At 34.7% G+C, this 20,185-nt stretch overlaps 1 protein-coding gene across 1 annotated transcript in view; it reads right to left on the bottom strand.

Moving 5' to 3' along the window:
• Positions 1-19,489, bottom strand: part of LOC142338066 (uncharacterized) — a 34,871-nt gene extending 15,382 nt beyond the window's left edge. Inside the window, exons 1-5 of the mRNA XM_075387698.1 lie at positions 19,337-19,489; positions 15,177-15,400; positions 14,647-14,849; positions 14,197-14,345; positions 11,394-11,538 (exon numbers count right to left, since the gene is read on the bottom strand). Of these exons, the coding sequence (XP_075243813.1) occupies positions 11,394-11,538; positions 14,197-14,345; positions 14,647-14,849; positions 15,177-15,400; positions 19,337-19,401 (786 nt within the window). The 5' untranslated portion in view covers positions 19,402-19,489. The remainder of the gene's footprint in view (positions 1-11,393; positions 11,539-14,196; positions 14,346-14,646; positions 14,850-15,176; positions 15,401-19,336) is intronic.
• Positions 19,490-20,185: the final 696 nt, after the last annotated feature.

The raw sequence follows: 20,185 nt of genomic DNA, 5'->3' as shown, positions 1-20,185 counted from the left end.
CACCGTTGTATTTTGCAAGTTTATCAACATATGCTAGATCTACGGACCAGATCTCATTTATGTCGTTAACAACAACTTTAAGCCTTGGAAACCTGAGGCGACGTGATCGGTATTTGTTAAAAGATGGTTTCGTTTCCAGATTACATTTTAATTTTCTTCATTGATAATTTACTCAAATTTTGCAATCTCTTTGCGCTTCCAAATGACGCAGGACCGTTTAAATAGAGCTTGTCAAGTTTTCGCACATCGTCAATAGATATCCCAGTCTTTTCTACGTGCCTCTTCCGCCGTCTTCTCTTTACTTTCATCGACTCTTGGCTTTGCATGTTTCTTCGTTGGTTCAGATCGTCTTCCTTCCTGCTCTTTTTTGTTTTTTGCTTCAGTTGTTTGGATGCAGTTTCCTTTTCATCTTCACTGTAAAACTGATCTACAACTTTTTCTGCGTGAGTATTATAAACCAAGTCAGCTGATATATCAAGTTCACTCAAGATTTTGGAATACTTTGACAAGTCAATTTTTTTTGTGGGTTGTTGTAAATTGTACAAAACGCTTGTTTCATCTACTCCTTGAGGCTCATCGTTAATGTGCAGAATGTTGGTCTCTTCACTAACAGAAACATTCTTTGAATTGAAAATTTTATTTAGAATAATTGCAGCTCTTTTTGTTTTGTTTTCATCCAATAGTTTCAGTTCTAGCATTATTGAGTCGTATGCTGAATCCCTCCTTTTTTTCACTATTGGCTCTATTTCACTGTCATCACTAAAAAACGATTCGCTTCTTACATCGTCTGCATCACTTGTCACATCACCGCTACTCTTTGTTCTCTTGATCGAACAATCAGTGTTAGTGTCCGCATCTTGTACTTTTTTCTCATTATTTCGTTCAAAATTGGGATTAGTCCTCTGTAGGAGTGCTAACTGAGTTGCTTTTTGTTGATACATTGGATTATCAAGTATTTCTTCCTTGGTTGGGTTTTTTGAAATGAACATTCTTTTAGGGATCAAAACAAACTCTTCTGCATGCATTATTCTGCCTTCAAGTAAATATAGCACGACAATCCCAACGCTCGAATGAGTTCTGGTTTTTTGGCTAAAACGTTTCGCTTTTTCTCCAAACTTGTTTTCTTTGATAATAATTGTTGAAATGATTTCTCCTGATTTTTAAGTAACTGCCTGTTCACTGGAACGTTGCCATTGATCACATTGAGCAAACACTCACAGAGAAAGTTTATAAAGCTATTTGGTGCTTGTTTGAGGAACTTTCTGAAATTGCTCTCGGGCAGCTCGAGCATTTGCTTTAGCATACATAACTCTTTCTCTCTCATCTGTCAAAGTAGTGATAACCGCTTTGGAGGACGGTAGAGAAAAAATTGTTGGACCTGGTTGTACAATATTTGAACAATAACTCAAGGAGTCTGATGTTTTTGGATCTAAGTCAATGAGTAAGTGTCCAAACGTTGTTTTGTTGCAAGTTCATAGCTTTCCTTCAAAAAATTTGTATCGTTCAACTGTTTTCCGACATAGGTGATCTGCTGTATGTCTCTAGGTGATTTGAACAAAATGATATGGGTTGTATTCAGATCAATCGTTCGCGACCATTTACTCTGTTGAAATATGTTATGCTTAACATAAATCACACTAATGTTTCTATAGCGTCCCGCAGTTGCAAGTTTCGAAAATTCTTTGTCATTGAAAATTTGTTCACACGAATCGTCAAACACAAGGAGACAATTTTCCAGCTGAGAAATGAATTCGAATCCAGAAATTTTGGTCGGAAAAATAATTTCGCTTAGAGCTACCCTCCAGTCGCCAGATAGTTTAATTTCATCGTTGAAAAAATTTCTGAACGAAGCTAGTGTGTTTTGATCAAAGATCTCCATCGAAGCGCTAGAAATAACATGTACCGTAAACTCGTCTTCAAATTGTTTACTTCCCATTTTTTAGAGGAGACTCTCGTACTAGTTGATTTTCGGGTTGATAGAATTTACCCTGGATAACTTCTTTATCCGCATCAATAAGAGAAAACGTGGGAGGATGTAATGTCGGGATAGATGCGATTTCAAATATCTCGTCAGTAAACGACTGTTTGTAGCCCTTCCCGAAAGTCTGCTTTTTTTTTCACTATGCGCACAAAATCACCAATATAGAGTTTGGGTTTTTGAGAACTTGTTGTATTTGCAGTCAAGGACACAAGCCTTGGAACGTCTTTCTTCGTGACTTTGTTCGGAGCGAGCTTTATCGTTCGATTTACTCTAGAATTGATTGTTTTAACGAACGCATCCAATTTGTCTAGATATGAATAAGTCCACTTTTCTTCTAAATATCTGTAGATTATATTTTTCAAAGAGCGTATATTTCTTTCCGCAAAAGCAGACTTTTTCTCACTGAATGTACTGTATAAATGAATTCCGCGTTCACTGCATAGGGCTTTGAAGGCACCTAGGAACTCTGTACCATCATCAACTCAAACTTTTTCAGGTTGTTTATGCTTGATCATCTTTTTGAAGACCTGTGCTGTCTCTGTGGCATATTTTGTATTCAGTGGCTCAACCCTGAGATATCTTGACAAACAGTTAGCAGCTACAAGCAGATATTTTACACCACCGTTGTATTTTGCAAGTTTATCAACATATGCTAGATCTACGGACCAGATCTCATTTATGTCGTTAACAACAACTTTAAGCCTTGGAAACCTGAGGCGACGTGATCGGTATTTGTTAAAAGATGGTTTCGTTTCCAGATTACATTTTAATTTTCTTCATTGATAATTTACTCAAAATTTGCAATCTCTTTGCGCTTCCAAATGACGCAGGACCGTTTAAATAGAGCTTGTCAAGTTTTCGCACATCGTCAATAGATATCCCAGTCTTTTCTACGTGCCTCTTCCGCTGTCTTCTCTTTACTTTCATCGACTCTTGGCTTTGCATGTTTCTTCGTTGGTTCAGATCATCTTCCTTCCTGCTCTTTTTTTGTTTTTTGCTTCAGTTGTTTGGATGCAGTTTCCTTCTCATCTTCACTGTAAAACTGATCTACAACTTTTTCTGCGTGAGTATTATAAACCAAGTCAGCTGATATATCAAGTTCACTCAAGATTTTGGAATACTTTGACAAGTCAATTTTTTTTGTGGGTTGTTGTAAATTGTACAAAACGCTTGTTTCATCTACTCCTTGAGGCTCATCGTTAATGTGCAGAAGGTTGGTCTCTTCACTAATAGAAACATTCTTTTAATTGAAAATTTTATTTAGGATAATTGCAGCTCTTTTTGTTTTGTTTTCATCCAATAGTTTCAGTTCTAGCATTATTGAGTCGAATGCTGAATCCCTCCTTTTTTTCACTATTGGCTCTATTTCACTGTCATCACTAAAAAACGATTCGCTTCTTACATCGTCTGCATCACTTGTCACATCACAGCTACTCTTTGTTCTCTTGATCGAACAATCAGTGTTAGTGTCCGCATCTTGTACTTTTTTCTCATTATTTCGTTCAAAATTGGGATTAGTCCTCTGTACGAGTGCTAACTGAGTTGCTTTTTGTTGATACATTGGATTATCAAGTATTTCTTCCTTGGTTGGGTTTTTTGAAATGAACATTCTTTTAGGGATCAAAACAAACTCTTCTGCATGCATTATTCTGCCTTCAAGTAAATATAGCACGACAATCCCAACGCTCGAATGAGTTCTGGTTTTTTGGCTAAAACGTTTCGCTTTTTCTCCAAACTTGTTTTCTTTGATAATAATTGTTGAAATGATTTCTCCTGATTTTTAAGTAACTGCCTGTTCACTGGAACGTTGCCATTGATCACATTGAGCAAACACTCACAGAGAAAGTTTATAAAGCTATTTGGTGCTTGTTTGAGGAACTTTCTGAAATTGCTCTCGGGCAGCTCGAGCATTTGCTTTAGCATACATAACTCTTTCTCTCTCATCTGTCAAAGTAGTGATAACCGCTTTGGAGGACGGTAGATAAAAAATTGTTGGACCTGGTTGTACAATATTTGAACAATAACGCAAGGATTCTGATGTTTTTGGATCTAAGTCAATGAGTAAGTGTCCAAACGTTGTTTTGTTTTAAGTTCATAGCTTTCCTTCAAAAAATTTGTATTGTTCAACTGTTTTCCGACATAGGTGATCTGCTGTATGTCTCTAGGTGATTTGAACAAAATGATATGGGTTGTGTTCAGATCAATCGTTCGCGACCATTTACTCTGTTGAAATAAGTTATGCTTAACATAAATCACACTAATGTTTCTATAGCGTCCCGCAGTTGCAAGTTTCGAAAATTCTTTGTCATTGAAAATTTGTTCACACGAATCGTCAAACACAGGGAGACAATTTTCCAGCTGAGAAATGAATTCGAATCCAGAAAACTTAGTGAAAAAAATGTTCACTTTACGCTCTATTGTGCTGAACTTTGGCTGCTCGTGTTGATAGAAGTAGTAAATAGAATTAAAGGTTGGATAGAAAGTGTTTCTCAATAACATTTGATATATAAGTTCTGTTTTTCCACAACACGACGGACCACAAACAGCCATAAAAAGCCTATCGCTAGTGGATATTATTTTGTTCATAGCTCTGGATTTGGAAGAGCGTAGCCAACTGTGCACGAAAGCAATGAAAACCAAAATGTTGATTCCTCACATTCAAGTTGGGAAAACACAAGCTTGGTTAAAGACACTACGATAAAAAAAATATCAAAATTTGAGTAAAATAGACGACTTCGGAACGTGGTAGCCGAGAATTAAAAAATTTCCACAAACGCCTCTCATGATTTTCCTCATCAAAAACTAAAGCATTCAAACACCCTACATTAGCAGAGTCTATCTGATCTTCTTTAACACTCATTTGAAAATAAGTTATTTGCAAAAATGAATTTACACTCAGTTTTTTAGTTTAAATTGCATTTTTGTTAGTCTCTCTTTCAATCCAAAAGAATTCATAAGTAGTATATCTAGAGTCTTTGTCCTCTTTTTTGTAAGTCACTTTATAGTTTGCCTGCATTCCGTAACCACTTCTATAGTAGACAATGGACTCTACGTTGCCTTCACTGACCAACATTTTAATTTCACTGTCCAGAGGTACTTGAACTGGTGCTGGCCACTTGGGCGTAGGTAAAGGGGTTAGTTTCAGTTTTCACATTTTCTGTTGTAACGACATGATGCATTTGAAAATATTAAATTAATGAAAGATATCTCTTCAGCGTCTCAATTTCTTTGGTGTTGCAGAGAATCTGTTGTTTTCGCAGAATATTCTGTCCCCGTGATTCTATTTTCTCTTCTTTTAAAAAAGTCAATGTCAAATGATTATCATTCGTTATGTAACTGCATACTGTCAAACTTGGAGATAATTTCACTTGAAGAACTGACGGAGCTGCTTTCTCCACTCGACGGCTCATTGGATGGCAGAGAGATCCAATAGAAATACAGCTGTGCTTTCCTTTTAGCACAATAGTTCCTCTTTTGCTTTTCCGGTAGTTAGAAAGAGTGCAGAGCACAAGTAATATTACCAATTGGCGATGTAATATCTTCAACTTTCGGACATAGCAGAGTTTCCAAATCTATTACCTCTTTCTGCAAGAGAGTTTGGAGTGATTCTGTTTTCTCTTTCCCTTTGGCATAAAATTTCCCTAACGGAAACCGAAGTTTGATGGCGACAAAAATTTGTGATAGAAACCAATAAGGATAAGTACCGCTGTTCCAAGACAAACCATGTAAAAATTTAGTAACCCACTTATGAGATCTCCTGTCACTAGCGGAAAGTGAGTTGTAGAAAACTGGCGGAAGAAAAAGAATTGTGTCCGAATAATTATTTGAACAAAGCGATAACTCTTTTATTATAAAACCAGTTTTCTTGTAACGAAAACCTTCAAAATCCAATATCACTATTGCTTGTTTCAGCATTCCAACAAAGTGAACAAATTGTTTTTGAACGTCTTCACAAACAAACAAAAAGCCAATCCCATGATGTGACCCAAATACTCGTTCATAATTGGACAAGGTAACACATAGGAGTATCCAGGGCCTTTACGACTGTACTCTACTATAAAACCCGATGCATCGTGGAGTATTGCATGAAGTCGAAGTATTTTGAACGATCTGAAGTAGTTGTCCAGCGACGAATTATCAATTCCAATTAGACCTCCATACGGTCTCAGCTTCAATGTTGCCTCCAAATCAATATCAGGATCAAGGTATTGGCAAGCAGCTAGAAAATACAGAAACCTTTCACCGTATTTTGGATAATTGTTCTTTATCTCCAGGTAAATTTCATGAATAGTTTTTTAGATCATTGGTTGCTATCGTTTTGGCCATCCTTTTCTACAAATTTTATTCCGGCAAAATGAATCCTAATCGTACCTCCTAGGATTGACCACTCCCAATCGAAGTATATTCACACAAATACATGTAGCGAAAATACCGCTAACATGAAGGATCTTCCCTCACACTCGCGAAGTATATATACCAACAATAAGCCGCCAGACAGATACATGTAGCGCAATTACCACTTTCTTAACTTAAAAGATCTCCCCTAAGGTGTCAGTGATCCCCCTCTGCCGAAAGGATCTCGAAGGATCTCCCCTAAGGGATCAGTGATCCCCCTCTGCCGAACGGATCTCCAAAGTATCTTCCCCCCCCGATCTTCCTGTATATATACGATACTACTACTGTGAGTGCCCAGTTGGAGATATTTTGATCTTTCAATCAAATGGGCTGAATCATGAGACAAACCGTTGATGGTTGATTCAGAAACTGATTTTCTTATTATTAAACAGGATCCACGATTTTGATAGCTAGGTCAATTGGTATATTTCACGTCTTTTCAGGAAAAAAATCATGTTTATCCTTGAGAAGCAAGATTCTACATTCTAAGGAACTGGAATTTAAAAAAGTATTTACCAGAAACAAGGTTTGCATCGAACCTGCTAGTTGGTTAGATTTCAATGACAAAGTTAGCATGGTTTCATTTTAAGAGTCTCTGACTGATAAAAGTATCAGACAAAGACGGTAAAAATATCTGTAATATCGGACGGCGCCATATGACAATCGGATAGGGTATTGTATTCGCGAATCATGTGAGACTCAGAGTACGCCTTAATGATGACATCAGAGAATAAATAATGACGAGTAGATTGAAACACATGTTTATATCCTTTTGATTAACCGGAATAGTCGCCCAGGATGATCATTCTGTGTAATTATATGAAGATTATATATGACCGGGTTGACAAAAAATTTTAATGATAGAACTTTTATGTAATGGACCATTGAGTTCTTAAATCAAAAGAAAAGTTTTAAAAGATTAGTAAAATTACAACTTTGCCATAAGTGATACCACTTTTTATGTTTGCCTCTATGATTGGCTTTCATCGAATAATTTAGGGGATGTAAAGAGTTCTTCGATTTCAAAAAATGTTCTTTACTTTTCTCATTTTTTTCTTTCAAGAAGTTCTTTGACTGCAAGTTTTCCATAATCATGTGTTCGCTTAATTCGCATTATTTCATTTTGCTTCAGTTTGTTTTTTGAAACATAGTTTTTCATTCTCCTTCATGAAGTTTTTAAATTTCATGAAAATTCCATAGAACTACCTTGTATGAAAGTTCCATGACTACCACATTTCATAGACGCCATAAAATAAAATCGTAACTTTATAAACTTTTAAAATATGAGGTCGACCCAGGGCGGTTACAATGAACATCTAAAAAATTTAAAATTCCTTAGTGTAAAAATGCTGGTATTTATAAAATCGTGTATAATATTTTGATCGTGTGACGACCATATTCGGCCTTTTTATGAATAGTACGAACCATGAAGGATTTTTCTATTGGTTGCTTTGATCTACAAATCCGAATTCTCTTCTGTTTAACTTCTTTTTTATTATTTGGAGCTGAAAGCGCATCCCAAACAGCAGACTAGTAAGCTCTCTCAAGATTCAATCTGTCTTATGGACAAGGAATTGTTAAAAATTTCTATGTGTTAAAAAGTAAGAGAATTTGCTTTCAACTGTAGTTTCTTGGCTACAAATGGATACCTGCAAACAACTAAATTTTTGCTTGAAGTGTAGAAATTAAACTATATAGTTGCTTCAGCGTTCTTGGATTTAATCTAATGTGGAACAGAAAAAATGATTTTTTTTAGTTTTATTGCTTTTTTTTCAAAAGCTTTCTCGCTTTTCTGAGACAAAAAAAGATAACGTGACTGCCTGCCTGCGTTATACACAGCTTATTGAAATTTTGTGCACGTAAACTTTCCATATATGACTACTAAGAAGTCAAAGTCTTAGAAACAATTTATGACCCTTATATATTTGATAAGATTCGATGATTCCATGAGCCAAATGTGACTTCGTATGATTACCAAGAATTTTACATGAATTGGCATGATGTATAGGATAGTTTTATGGTCTTCAACCTGGAAAGAACACATCTCTGAAGCTAATTGGAGGTTGGTTTCGTCAACTAACTGTATAACCACGATACGTTGTGGCCTGAAGTCCATCAAATTTTTGTTGATTCTTCATAGGAACACAATTAGAGTACAGCATGAATAGGCCCCTATCAAATATTGAGAAGCATTTGGTCTAACTTGCCGTTTTAATCCAACAAAACGCGTCCAAATTTATGTATAAAGAGCCTTACAGTGTGGAATATGACGACAAAGAAACAATTATATAATTGGTTTATTCCATTAACTAAAATATTAGAGTAATTTTTTAATGAAAAAAGATGTACTCGGTATTATCCTCTACATTGCCTTTGTCTCAAAAGTCAACAAACTATATCGAAATCAATTGAAATATATTTTAGGGGAGCTGGACCCCTAAAATAAATTCAAAATTTTGAACGGATTCAATATAACCTTTTGAATTCAGATGACAGTACAGTAACTAGGGAGAGAACCCCAGTGATTGTGAAATTTTTATCGTGTAAGATCTGATAAGATGCTGACTAAGAATTTTTATCGTGTAAGATCTTATCAGATCTTACACGATAAAAATTCCTCTTATCAGATCTTACACGATAAAAATTCTGGTAAGAGGAATTTTTATCGTGTAAGATCTGATAAGACATCTTGTAAGATAAACATCACTCTTACCAGAATTTTTATCATGTAAGATCTGATAAGACATCTTATAAGATAAACATTCCTCTCAGAATTTTTATCGTGTAAGATCTGATAAGACGGAATTTTTATCGTGTAAGATCTGATATGACATGTTTTAATAATTTCAATGTAACCGTATAACGTAGTCAAGGTCCTATGAAAGTTAAAAAAATAATCGGTTAGCTAACCAATTATGAAACAAAAAAATGCTTGTTGATTCTGTTTTGGCGGCAGTTTTATTGTGAGTCTTAGCTGTTTACTATGGCTAAATTTAGCAGTCCAAGATAGTTTTGGTCTTTGAAAAAAAATTTCAGCCTTGTTTGATAATCACCGCTTCGGAGAAAGCCCCTTTCACTCAAATAATCTTTTTTACAATATCTTATAAGTCTTAAAAGACAGTATGAGATATTTTTCTATCTGTTGCTCTGACACTTAAGTGTTGCATGCTGTAGTTTTTCGGCTACTGCTTGAGAGCAACTCTGAATTGTCTTCAATATGAAGAATATACCATACTTCAGGAATTTATATAAGAGAAAATTTTTATCGTGTAAGATCTGATAATACGGAATTTTAATCGTGTAAGATCTTATAAGAGGAATTTTTTATCGTGTAAGATCTTATAAGAGGAATTTTTATCTTGTAAGATCTTATAAGAAGAATTTTTATCGTGTAAGATCTGATAAGACATCTTGTAAGATAAACATCACTCTTACCATAATTTTCATCATGTAAGATCTGATAAGACATCTTATAAGATAAACATTCCTCTAATCAGAATTTTTATCGTGTAAGATCTGATAAGACGGAATTTTTATCGTGTAAGATCTGATATGACATGTTTGAATAATTTCAATGTAACCGTATAACGTAGTCAAGGTCCTATGAAAGTAAAAAAAAATCGGTTAGCTAACCAATTATGAAACAAAAAAATGCTTGTTGATTCTGTTTTGGCGGCAGTTTTATTGTGAGTCTTAGCTGTTTACTACGGCTAAACTTAGCAGTCCAAGATAGTTTTGGTCTTTGAAAAAAATTTTCAGCCTTGTTTGATAATCACCGCTTCGGAGAAAGCCCCTTTCATTCAAATAATCTTTTTTACAATATCTTATAAGTCTTAAAAGACAGTATAAGATATTTTTCTCTTTGTTGCTCTGACACTTAAGTGTTGCATGCTGTAGTTTTTCGGCTACTGCTTGAGAGCAACTCTGAATTGTCTTCAATATGAAGAATATATCATACTTCAGGAATTTATATAAGAGAAAATTTTTATCGTGTAAGATCTGATAATACGGAATTTTTATCGTGTAAGATCTTATAAGAGGAATTTTTATCGTGTAAGATCTTATAAGAGGAATTTTTATCTTGTAAGATCTTATAAGAAGAATTTTTATCGTGTAAGATCTTATAAGAAGAATTTTTATCTTGTAAGATCTTATAAGAAGAATTTTTTTTTTTCGTGTAAGATCTTATAAGAGGAATTTTTATCGTGTAAGATCTTATAAGAGGAATTTTTATCGTATAAGATCTGATAAACGTCTTATAAGATCTTATAAGAAGATGCATCCCCTTACAGGCTATTAGCAAGATGGTTTTGTCAGAAATTTGTCAGATCTTACAAGATAAAAATTCCACAATCACTGAGGAACGTATTAGATTTCTTTTCGTCGAAACGGAGCAGTGACAATAATTGTGCGTAATCACCGTCAAATTTAAATAATGTTTTATACATCGTGGATTGGCAATCACAATTAATCTCTATAAATGACGGTCGGGAAGTGCAAGTCAACTTACCGGTTGCTGATGAAAATCTCAAAATTTTACCTTAAGGACAAAACACCTTGGACAGCCTTTCTGGCTACCCTATTGAACAGCCATATATATATATATATATATATATATATATATATATATATAATATATATATATATATATATATATATATATATATATATATATATATCTGTTTAAATGCACAGAAAAAAAACCGAGCTTGACCTCGGTATTAAATTTTTTGATTGGGGTCCTCTCTCATGATGTTTTTTGTTTTGCATCCGCAGAAAAACTAGTCATGATCAGAAGACGCCTCGTAAATCAGTCTATAGTTCTATTTTTGCTGGTATTGACCGCATAATAAGACTGGTTTAAATCCGTACCGTTAAATTCCCTCACTTTTGGTGGAATTTGTGCTATATTACTGCAACAGAAGCATTAAGAAAACGTGATAATAATGTCTTTATCTAGTGAAATTAGCAAGCTATAAAGAATTAGACAAGTCATGGTTTGAACGTGAGAAGTTACCGCTGCAGTTCCATGGAAGACCCAGTGAAGTTCCACGCTGTGTTCAGTGACTACTCTCAAATGAGACAACTCATTGACCTCACTCGGGTATGTAGACTCATTTGCTTGAAGTTTGAACTGTGCGTACTGATCATTGAATACTTCGCTGAAACAGAGAGTTTAGTTATCAGTTTTCAGCTCAAATTTTATTTGAAATACTCTCTTTCAAATTTTTTAATAGTTAGTGCTGTGGAACGCTTAGAAGGGCTCTCAAGAAGCAATTTTCCTCAAGGACAAGAGTAAACAAAAATTGCAATGTTATGACGTCGAGTGAAAGCATATGTTTTTAACTTTAATTTTTAGCTATAAGATTATACCGGTACACAAGTACGTTTCGCTGTTTCACATGAGGTTGAAAATTTTGACTGCGCAGACGAAATGATGTGCCTGCGATCAATCCAATGTAAAAAAAGAACACAAGTTTTTCTTAGTTTGATATTTTCAAAAAAACATCCTGTATTTCCTGAAACAAAAAGATAACTGGACTGCCTGAATACGTTATACAGAATGCAAATTTGTGAACGTAAATCTAATGAGACACAAACTTTTTGAACTGCCTGATTACGTTATACAGATTAAGAAGATTTTTTAAACAAAAATTGTTCATATACGACTCCTAAGGAATTCAATCAGATTAAGGCATCGGAAATTTTTTGACAATTTTATGTTACTGCTAATCTTTGAATTATATTTTAATGTGTACAAAGAAACCAATTTTGATCTCAGCAAGTTTGCTTATTTTCCGTAAAAACCATTTATGGCTTAATATGATTAATAAGAATCATATATTATATATTATGATAGCTAACATTCATTTATGGTGTTGAATGCGGGCAGCATTTTCTCAAAATGCGTGTGATGAAAACTAGATCGCTTTTACTGGAGACACAAAAACAATGTGAACTATCTCATAAAAATCTTAAAAGATAACAATTGCAGAAAATGAAAAGTTTTGCCGAAAAGAATGTTTTGACTAAAATTCCTCCACACACATTTGCTAAAAAAATATTTTTGTTTTGATATGTACGTAAAAAACTAACGAAATCATTTACCGCTAGCAAAATTACTATAAGAATCAGAGGAAACAAATTGAAACTAATTTCCGATAGAATCATTATACGCGTTGAATTCGCAGCACCAAACTTTTATTAACTCTTGCTAGAAATAAAGCGGCTCACAGTCAGAGCCAAGTAACTGCTAAAATTTACCTCTGGTTTTTTTAAGTCAATACCATATTTAATTCTGAATACATCAATTTTTTGTCAGAATTTTAGAGTCAGATCCACCTGAGATTAGTCTTGAAAACTATTTAACTTGTATTTAACTTGCGTTTACTTGTTGAAAAAATCTATCAAGATAAAAATTTGGGGGGAAAATGCCCATTTCGACCATATTATTAGTTGACTACTAATGCAGTGTAGGCACTAGTAGGGACTAAAGAATTTTGTTAGGAATATGATACAATAATGTAAAAATCATCATATCACTGATTTTAACAAATGCAGGAAGATTATCTAAAAAATTCTCTCAGTTAACCTTATTATTTCATTGAAATATTCTACAAAAATGATATTCTAAACGGAATTTGGATAAAGTTTGGCGCAATCAGCAGGACTAGGATCATTAGTCAAACAACTGAAAAATATGACCAGCTGAAAAAATCTACACACTTTATCGCAAGAAGAGAACAATTGAAAAACTATCCTAGCGGAATCAGGGATGAGATAATTGACAAGACGAGATCGTTGGACTATTTTATCCAGTTACTCAGTTTGCATTGATAAAAAACTCAAAATTAGGCATTTAGTTTTTCCGTTTCTTTGATTGCTTTTGTAAATCTTCAGTAGACTCTGGGTGTAGGGACAAAAAAGGACAGAGTGTAAAAAACTAGGAGGAATAACGCAAGTTCGAAAAACTCTACGGTAATATGATGCTTATCACAAAACTACTGAGACTTGACAAAAAAATTGTTCAAGATCAAGAAAAAATTATTGTCCTACAACTGTTGTTTTTTTAATCCGTTATTCCTGAGCTGTTTTCATTGCTATAGTGCCAAACAACTAATTTCAAAGCATATAATTTTTATCGTCAGCATAATCTTATAGAACAGGAACAGTGCGAATGATTTGAGTTGGTAGGAAATTTTTGCTAATGTTACTTTAAAAGTCCAAAATTATATTGTAAAAATTTAGAACCCCTTTTTTTCGCAGCCACGATTTATGATGTCGAATAGGTGCAAAGTTTTAAATCATCCTGAAGGATCCTCGTAAAAATTAAGGTTGCTTTTCACTGTGATTAAATATAGTCAGAGAAAATTATCTTAACATTTGAAATTGATCTCTATGTGATTAAAATGAAATTTTGTAATTTCGGAATTCGATAGTTTTTTTGGTGAAATTGTCAAATTTATTTGGTGCTTAAATGGTCTGATTTGAACCTATGGAGACTCGAAATCACTGTTTATTTTTGAAAAATCGTGAGTTGCTCGGTAGACTGTAAATTCATTAAAAAAATTTTGGACAATTTAATCAGTATCAGGTTATAAACTTGAAATTCACTACAAATGAAAATCGTCGGACATTTTTTGAAACTAACATTTGATAGGGAACTATTTATGTCTGTTTCTAGGAAAAAATATATCCGCTTCTTTCAAGACATATTTTAATTACTGCGTTTAAGCTATCGGTTTTTTGACGTTTGAACTTTTCCAAGAAGATTTTCCAAGAAAAAAAAACACGCCAATGATGTTTTCTTAAAAATTTACCGAAGTATGAAATCATAATGCACTCCAGGTATGTTGGCTCCAGGCACCACAAACTGACGATCACTTCTGCTGAGATTGTGGACAACAATTGCTGATGGGATGGATAACCCTTGCTGCGTGAAGTGTTCAGCGTTGGAAACCGTGAATTGCTGAATAAGAGCTCATTATGTATCAAATTTTTTATCTAGTATAAAACTGTAAATTTATTGTCGTGGTCATAGTTTTGATTTGTATTTTTAATTGAACTAACATTTGCAGTTTTTGCATTGTCCAATAAGAACACTTAAATGGTCGAAAAAGTGATGAGATTAATAAACTTCAATGGCTGTCAGTTGTACTTTTATCAAATAACTCTGGACACTTTTTGACGCAAAAACAAATTAATTTAAGCCTTTGGTAGACATCAGGCTGCGGAAAAGTTTGTGTTGAAATTGATTCTGTACACTTGACGTTAAAATGAGCTCTATCCTGATCCGCTATGAAAAGTGTTCCCTCCTCATCAGCCAATTTCCATTCACTTGTCACAGACACGTTTGAGGTAAGATCAGTGTTAACCCAAAACTGGACACACTCTCTTGCATTTTCTCCCACACAACCTCGAGGGTACAAAGTTTTTGAGTAGTGTCTCCACCCGTAAGATAACTCACCATTACCTGAAAAATTTGTCACCACCTCATTAAAGTTGGAGTTATGTCGAAAGCCATATGCGAATCTGGACTTTTGGATACCCAATATAGAATTAGATTAATGTCATTCTATAATAAAAGTTCAATCTATAAGTTATAGTCATTCTATAATAGTAGTTCAATCTAAGTGTTTTCATTCTGTATTAATAGTTCAATCCATAAGTTATAGCCATTCTATAATTCAAGGATAATGGATATTCAGGCTCTGGATTGTTCAGTCTGAACAATTTTTTTCTGATTTCTTCCGTTATAATACAAGAATTTTTCTATTTTCAGCTGTAATCTTTCATTAACCTGTCGGAGTTTCCAGGAGACGATAATCTGTCATAATGAGTTCACACTTGGCTCGATTTCTGTTATGGTTGTATGACTTGCAATACTCATGTATACTGCACAGCAATCCACAACGCCTTGCACTTTGAGTGTCGGCAAACGTATCCACTGCAAAGTGGGTGAGACTTCGTCTATTGAACTCTGAGGGGAGGGATTTATATTGAATGACGGCAGTTGACAACGAGCTGTAGCAGTACATTAGTTTCATTAAAGTTTAGATCACGTAGAAAATTTACCCAAAAATTGAGGAAAAATTTGCTGCATTCGTTTTTAATCAAAATTGTAAATATATTTTATGCGTCTGTTTTTAATCATATTGATCAATGAATTGAAACCATTGCATGCATCTTGGAAGAGATGTTGTTGCTAAAATTGAAATCATTACAAGCTTAAATTTTGACGAAATCGAGCTGAAAAGTTCCAAAAAGTTGCATTACATGCCGTTGCCAGGTATGACTTGCCACATATATGAAGCAAAAAAAAATTCCAGTTAACAATCGAAATCCTTTTCGCAGTCTTAATATATGAATCAGAGTCTCAAAAATTGGAAAAAAAATGGAGCAAAAATCCATTAATTACAAAAATCTTCTGGACGAATTACGGAGATACTTTCCTTTCTGAAAACTGTGTATAACTCGCACTCTTTATAAACGAAATGCTTTCTCGAGAGGAGCAAAACCGCTCAGCAAAATTCTCTAAAGCTACCACAACCTACTACCGACAGCTAACCTTGCAAGATTTTCAAAAGTCTCTTGTGAGATTTCGCACCATCTTGCAAAATCTTAGCCATCGGTAGCCGTCGGATATTCAAGAATAATGCAAGAATATTGCGTCTGCTTCTCGCAAGGGTCTGAAAATATGAGCGCGTATAACTCTTAGAAGAGCCTTGCAAGATAGGCGTCCGGAAAGCTAGTCTTAGCCTGAGCGTGGATATTTTTTGGTTGAGGGTGGGGGCTAGCGCTAAACACACGCAAATGCGTGGGGCAATGAGCAAAAGGGGCCGGGTGGAGGACTCGTGCCAAAGACAGGAAAAACGTGGGGTAATGCGCGCAAAATATTCCATGAAGGGTTGGTGGATTTTGTTTAAAAACACACGAGAATCGAGCGAACAAAAAAGAACTATTACTGAACAATATTTCTGAAACAAATACATAATCGCTTGGAACGTTGACAAATTTAGGCCCCAGAGAAAAAAATGTTTTGAAGCAAATTGATTTGTACTTCTATTTTTTCCTTAATCGGTGTGTAGACCTCCGTAAAATCGCGGCCGTTCTACTATAGAGAGAGAGTTTAGAACGGAGAGGAAGGTTTATAAAACTGACCATTTACGATTTTCGTCTAACACATACTCAATCAGTATAAAACCTTATTTTATCACGAAAGAAAACGTACCGTTGACTTTTTGCATACTCTTTTGTTTCAGTATACCTCATCCCAATACTAATAGCTACAAGTACAATCAGTTCTTGTTGTATTTGATTCGTAATAATAATTCAAAATCAATAGTGTCACAGGAACGTCTCTAACCATGAATAAAACCTTAAAAAATTTAATCTAGCGAAAGCTGCAAGGCACTGGAGGCTCTCTTTTGACATTTGTCATAGCTTACCTACACATTGAAACTTCTCAGACAGTTTTAGACTTTACAAATATTACTGAAATTTTTTTTCAAAAAGAAATTTTTCAATCTCTTCACGAGCAAAAAAAATTAACTGAAAATTTCTTCATGGGCCCCACAGCTGCAGTGATCGATTTGGAATCAATAAAAGAATTCATCGTAGAACAAAATAATCCTAAAATGCGTAGCTGTTTTCTTGAAACTTTTCGGCGTCTCTTTGCGAGATCTTATAAGATTTTTGCAAGATCAAGTAAGAGAAGCGGCGGAGTTGAACTGGGGCAAAGAAAGCAATTTTAGAGCCGTCAGTATAACCTAAGTTTAAAAGAAGACAGTATTAAAGCTAAAAAACCCGTTTAAAAACCAAGCATTGACAAATTTTCATGTGAAGGGAATGAGTAACTTGATGGGGTTCTCTGTTTAAATACACATCACTGCCCGTTGCACCGTTTCTTGAAAATTTTGGCAAGTTCCCATTTTCTTCCCGTTTTTTTCTAACATTTCCCACCGGGAAATTCAAGTGGGAAATTTTTGGGATATGCAAGTTTAAGTAAGTATAGGCAAGTTCTCGGTTTTTCCCGATGGGAAAAGTGGGGAACACAATTTTCCCATTGGGATTTCCGGGTAAACTAAAATTTTCCACTGGAAAAATTGGGGAATTTGCAAGTATCTCACCGGGATCGCCGGGAATCAGCCAACTTCCTACTAGGTTTTTCGGGATTTAGTAAGTTTCCTACAAGGATTGACAGGGTTTAGGCTAAAAAGTGCTGAAAAACTTTATGAATACGGCTGGTTGTTCCTGCATAGTATGTCACTTAAACATGCATTGAAACTTAGCAACATGTTCACACTTCTGCATCAGACACTTATCAAAAAAAAAGCTTTAAAAAATCAAATTATCCCGAAATTCCCGCAAAAACAAACAAAAACTCCTCCCCTGGAATTTTCGAAACCTGAAGACATGCTTAAAATGACGCATGTGAGGAGTAAAAAACAAAAATGTCAAAAAAATAAAAGGGCTCTTGGTTCAGGGAGACATTACTCCCAGAACCAAGAGTAATATGTTAGAAACTTTCGTTTCTAACAGATATTAAAATTTTTTTTGAGATAAAAGTGTTAAAAAAACCTTCTACACATGCCCACAAGTCTGGCTATTACCGCATAGCATGTCATGTAAACATGTATTGCTCAAGCACAAGATATTCACACTTCTGCATCAAACACTTAGCAAAAAAGCTTAAAAAAACGCAAATTATCCCGAAATTTCCCCAAAAACAAAAAAAATCCTCCCCTCGAAACTTTGAAACCTGAAAGCATGCTTAAATTGACTACTACTACTACTACTACTACTACTACTACTACTACTACTACTACTACTACTACTACTACTACTACTACTACTACTACTACTACTACTACTACTACTACTATTACTACTACTACTACTACTACTACTACTACTACTATAAAAAAAACTGCTAAGTTTTGTTTTTTTGTTTTCCCACGTTTCCTATTCTTTCCCCGCAATTTTTCCCGTTTTTCTTGATTTTTTTCCCTCTGAGATCTTAACTAATTTTCCGGGAATAATCGTGATGAGAAGTGAACGCAAGTTTCCCAGCGGGAAAAAGCGGGAAACGTACGCGTAGACAAGTTTCTCGCTGGGAATTGTGGGATTAGTAAGTATAAGCAAGATTTCCGGGAATCCCACTGGGATTTCCGGAAAACGATGCACCGGGTGAACAGCGTCATCAGTTTTTGTAATTACCACAAAATTTGAGAGCACGAATTCCATTAAACAGAGTCCAACTGGTAAAAACAAACCTGTGCTGTTTCTCAAAAATAGGTTTTATTAAATTACAAAAACTCTGGGGCCAGAAACGTTTCTGTTAATTGCCTAGTTCTTTCAACTACATTGTTTCCTTTAGTTTAGAAGCTTCCGTATCGCAGCTACCCAAGAACTGGATGACGTGAAGTACTGTGTGATAATATCGATTCTCCCCCGCGCTGAGATTTTCTTCGGATTCAAACATAAGAAATAATCGGTAATCGTCGATTTTAGTTCGCCAAAACCGATCAAACCCTTACGTTTTTTTGTCGTTTTTATCGGTTTAATTCGGTATTTAAACGTAGGAATTGTCGTTTTTTTGCCGTTCTAAGAGTCTTATAGAATGCGCAATCGTTGTCTGGTCTCGATCCCACAACCCCTAGATTACTAGCAACCTTATTTTCCACTGCAACAGCTCTCACTTAGTTTTATTGTACTTCTTTTGTATTTAATTCAAATCGAGATTGTCGATACCAACAAAACTGACGATAATCGACAGTTCATACATAAAAACCCATGAAACCGACAAAAATTGACAAAAAAACGACTCATCTTGTATCGATTTCGTCGCATTTTTTCAACACGGGCCGCACTAATCACATACAATATCACTAAAGAATAGCAACGAGGTAACAAATAAAAACATAATTATCGAAAAACTCGAAAATTAGAAATACCAACCTGTTTAAATTGATAACAACCCAAAAAGCGATCCAAAATGTAAAATTTAAATGCCTGAACTTCATTAGGTCAATGGCTTTATAACGTTTATGCTTGGTGAAAGAAATTTTGCAATTCGTCAATTCATTCCCCTGCGAATTCTTCACACGTATTACTATTTCAACTTACACCAATAAAAAAGAGCAAAACATCTTGCAGATGACTTATTGATGAACTTTAGAATTTCTGAACAAGTTTCAAATTCTCGTCTATAGGGTATCTAATAGAAACACTTTATCCCATAGTGGAAGGCTTCCTTATATGATATTGTACTATTCTTTTTTATTGTCCGTCATTAAAAATTCATTAACTAGACCAATGCAAAATCGATCCTTTTTTGTTGAATAATTTGTTATATTCGACATCTTTGTTTTGTAATTAGATGTTTAGCCTCATCGATGTAGCTGCCATGATTAAAATGAAAGTATCATTTTGAACTAAATTTGCCCATTGGTTGAAAACTTGTCTCAGATAAATATGATGGTGTATCACTTCATTCTTGAATTCGAAATACATTATTATCTGTAGCTTAATCTCACCAACTTTTGTGAAGTGACATGGTAAAAATAGACCAAACAAGACCCGAATACTATTGAAAATTTAACTCTAGAACCATAATAAAGAATCGGCAAAAAAATCTCCAGAAAAACAGTAAGTTCTTTCTCAATTTTCAATGTCTGTTTAATTAACAAATGTAAAAGAAATTTTGCAGCGATTCCATTTTTTCCTCTAGTATGGGAAGAACCAGTCTAGGTTTACGGGTACTTTCAAGTGAGGTTTGGTAGATAAGGGGCTCGCTGTCAAAACTTC

The sequence above is a fragment of the Convolutriloba macropyga genome, chromosome 4, assembly GCF_964194025.1.
Source record: "Convolutriloba macropyga chromosome 4, txConMacr16.3, whole genome shotgun sequence".
Classification (NCBI taxonomy): Eukaryota; Metazoa; Xenacoelomorpha; order Acoela; family Convolutidae; genus Convolutriloba; species Convolutriloba macropyga.
Note: the sequence above shows the minus strand (reverse complement) of the source record. Positions and strands in the feature narration are given on the sequence as shown.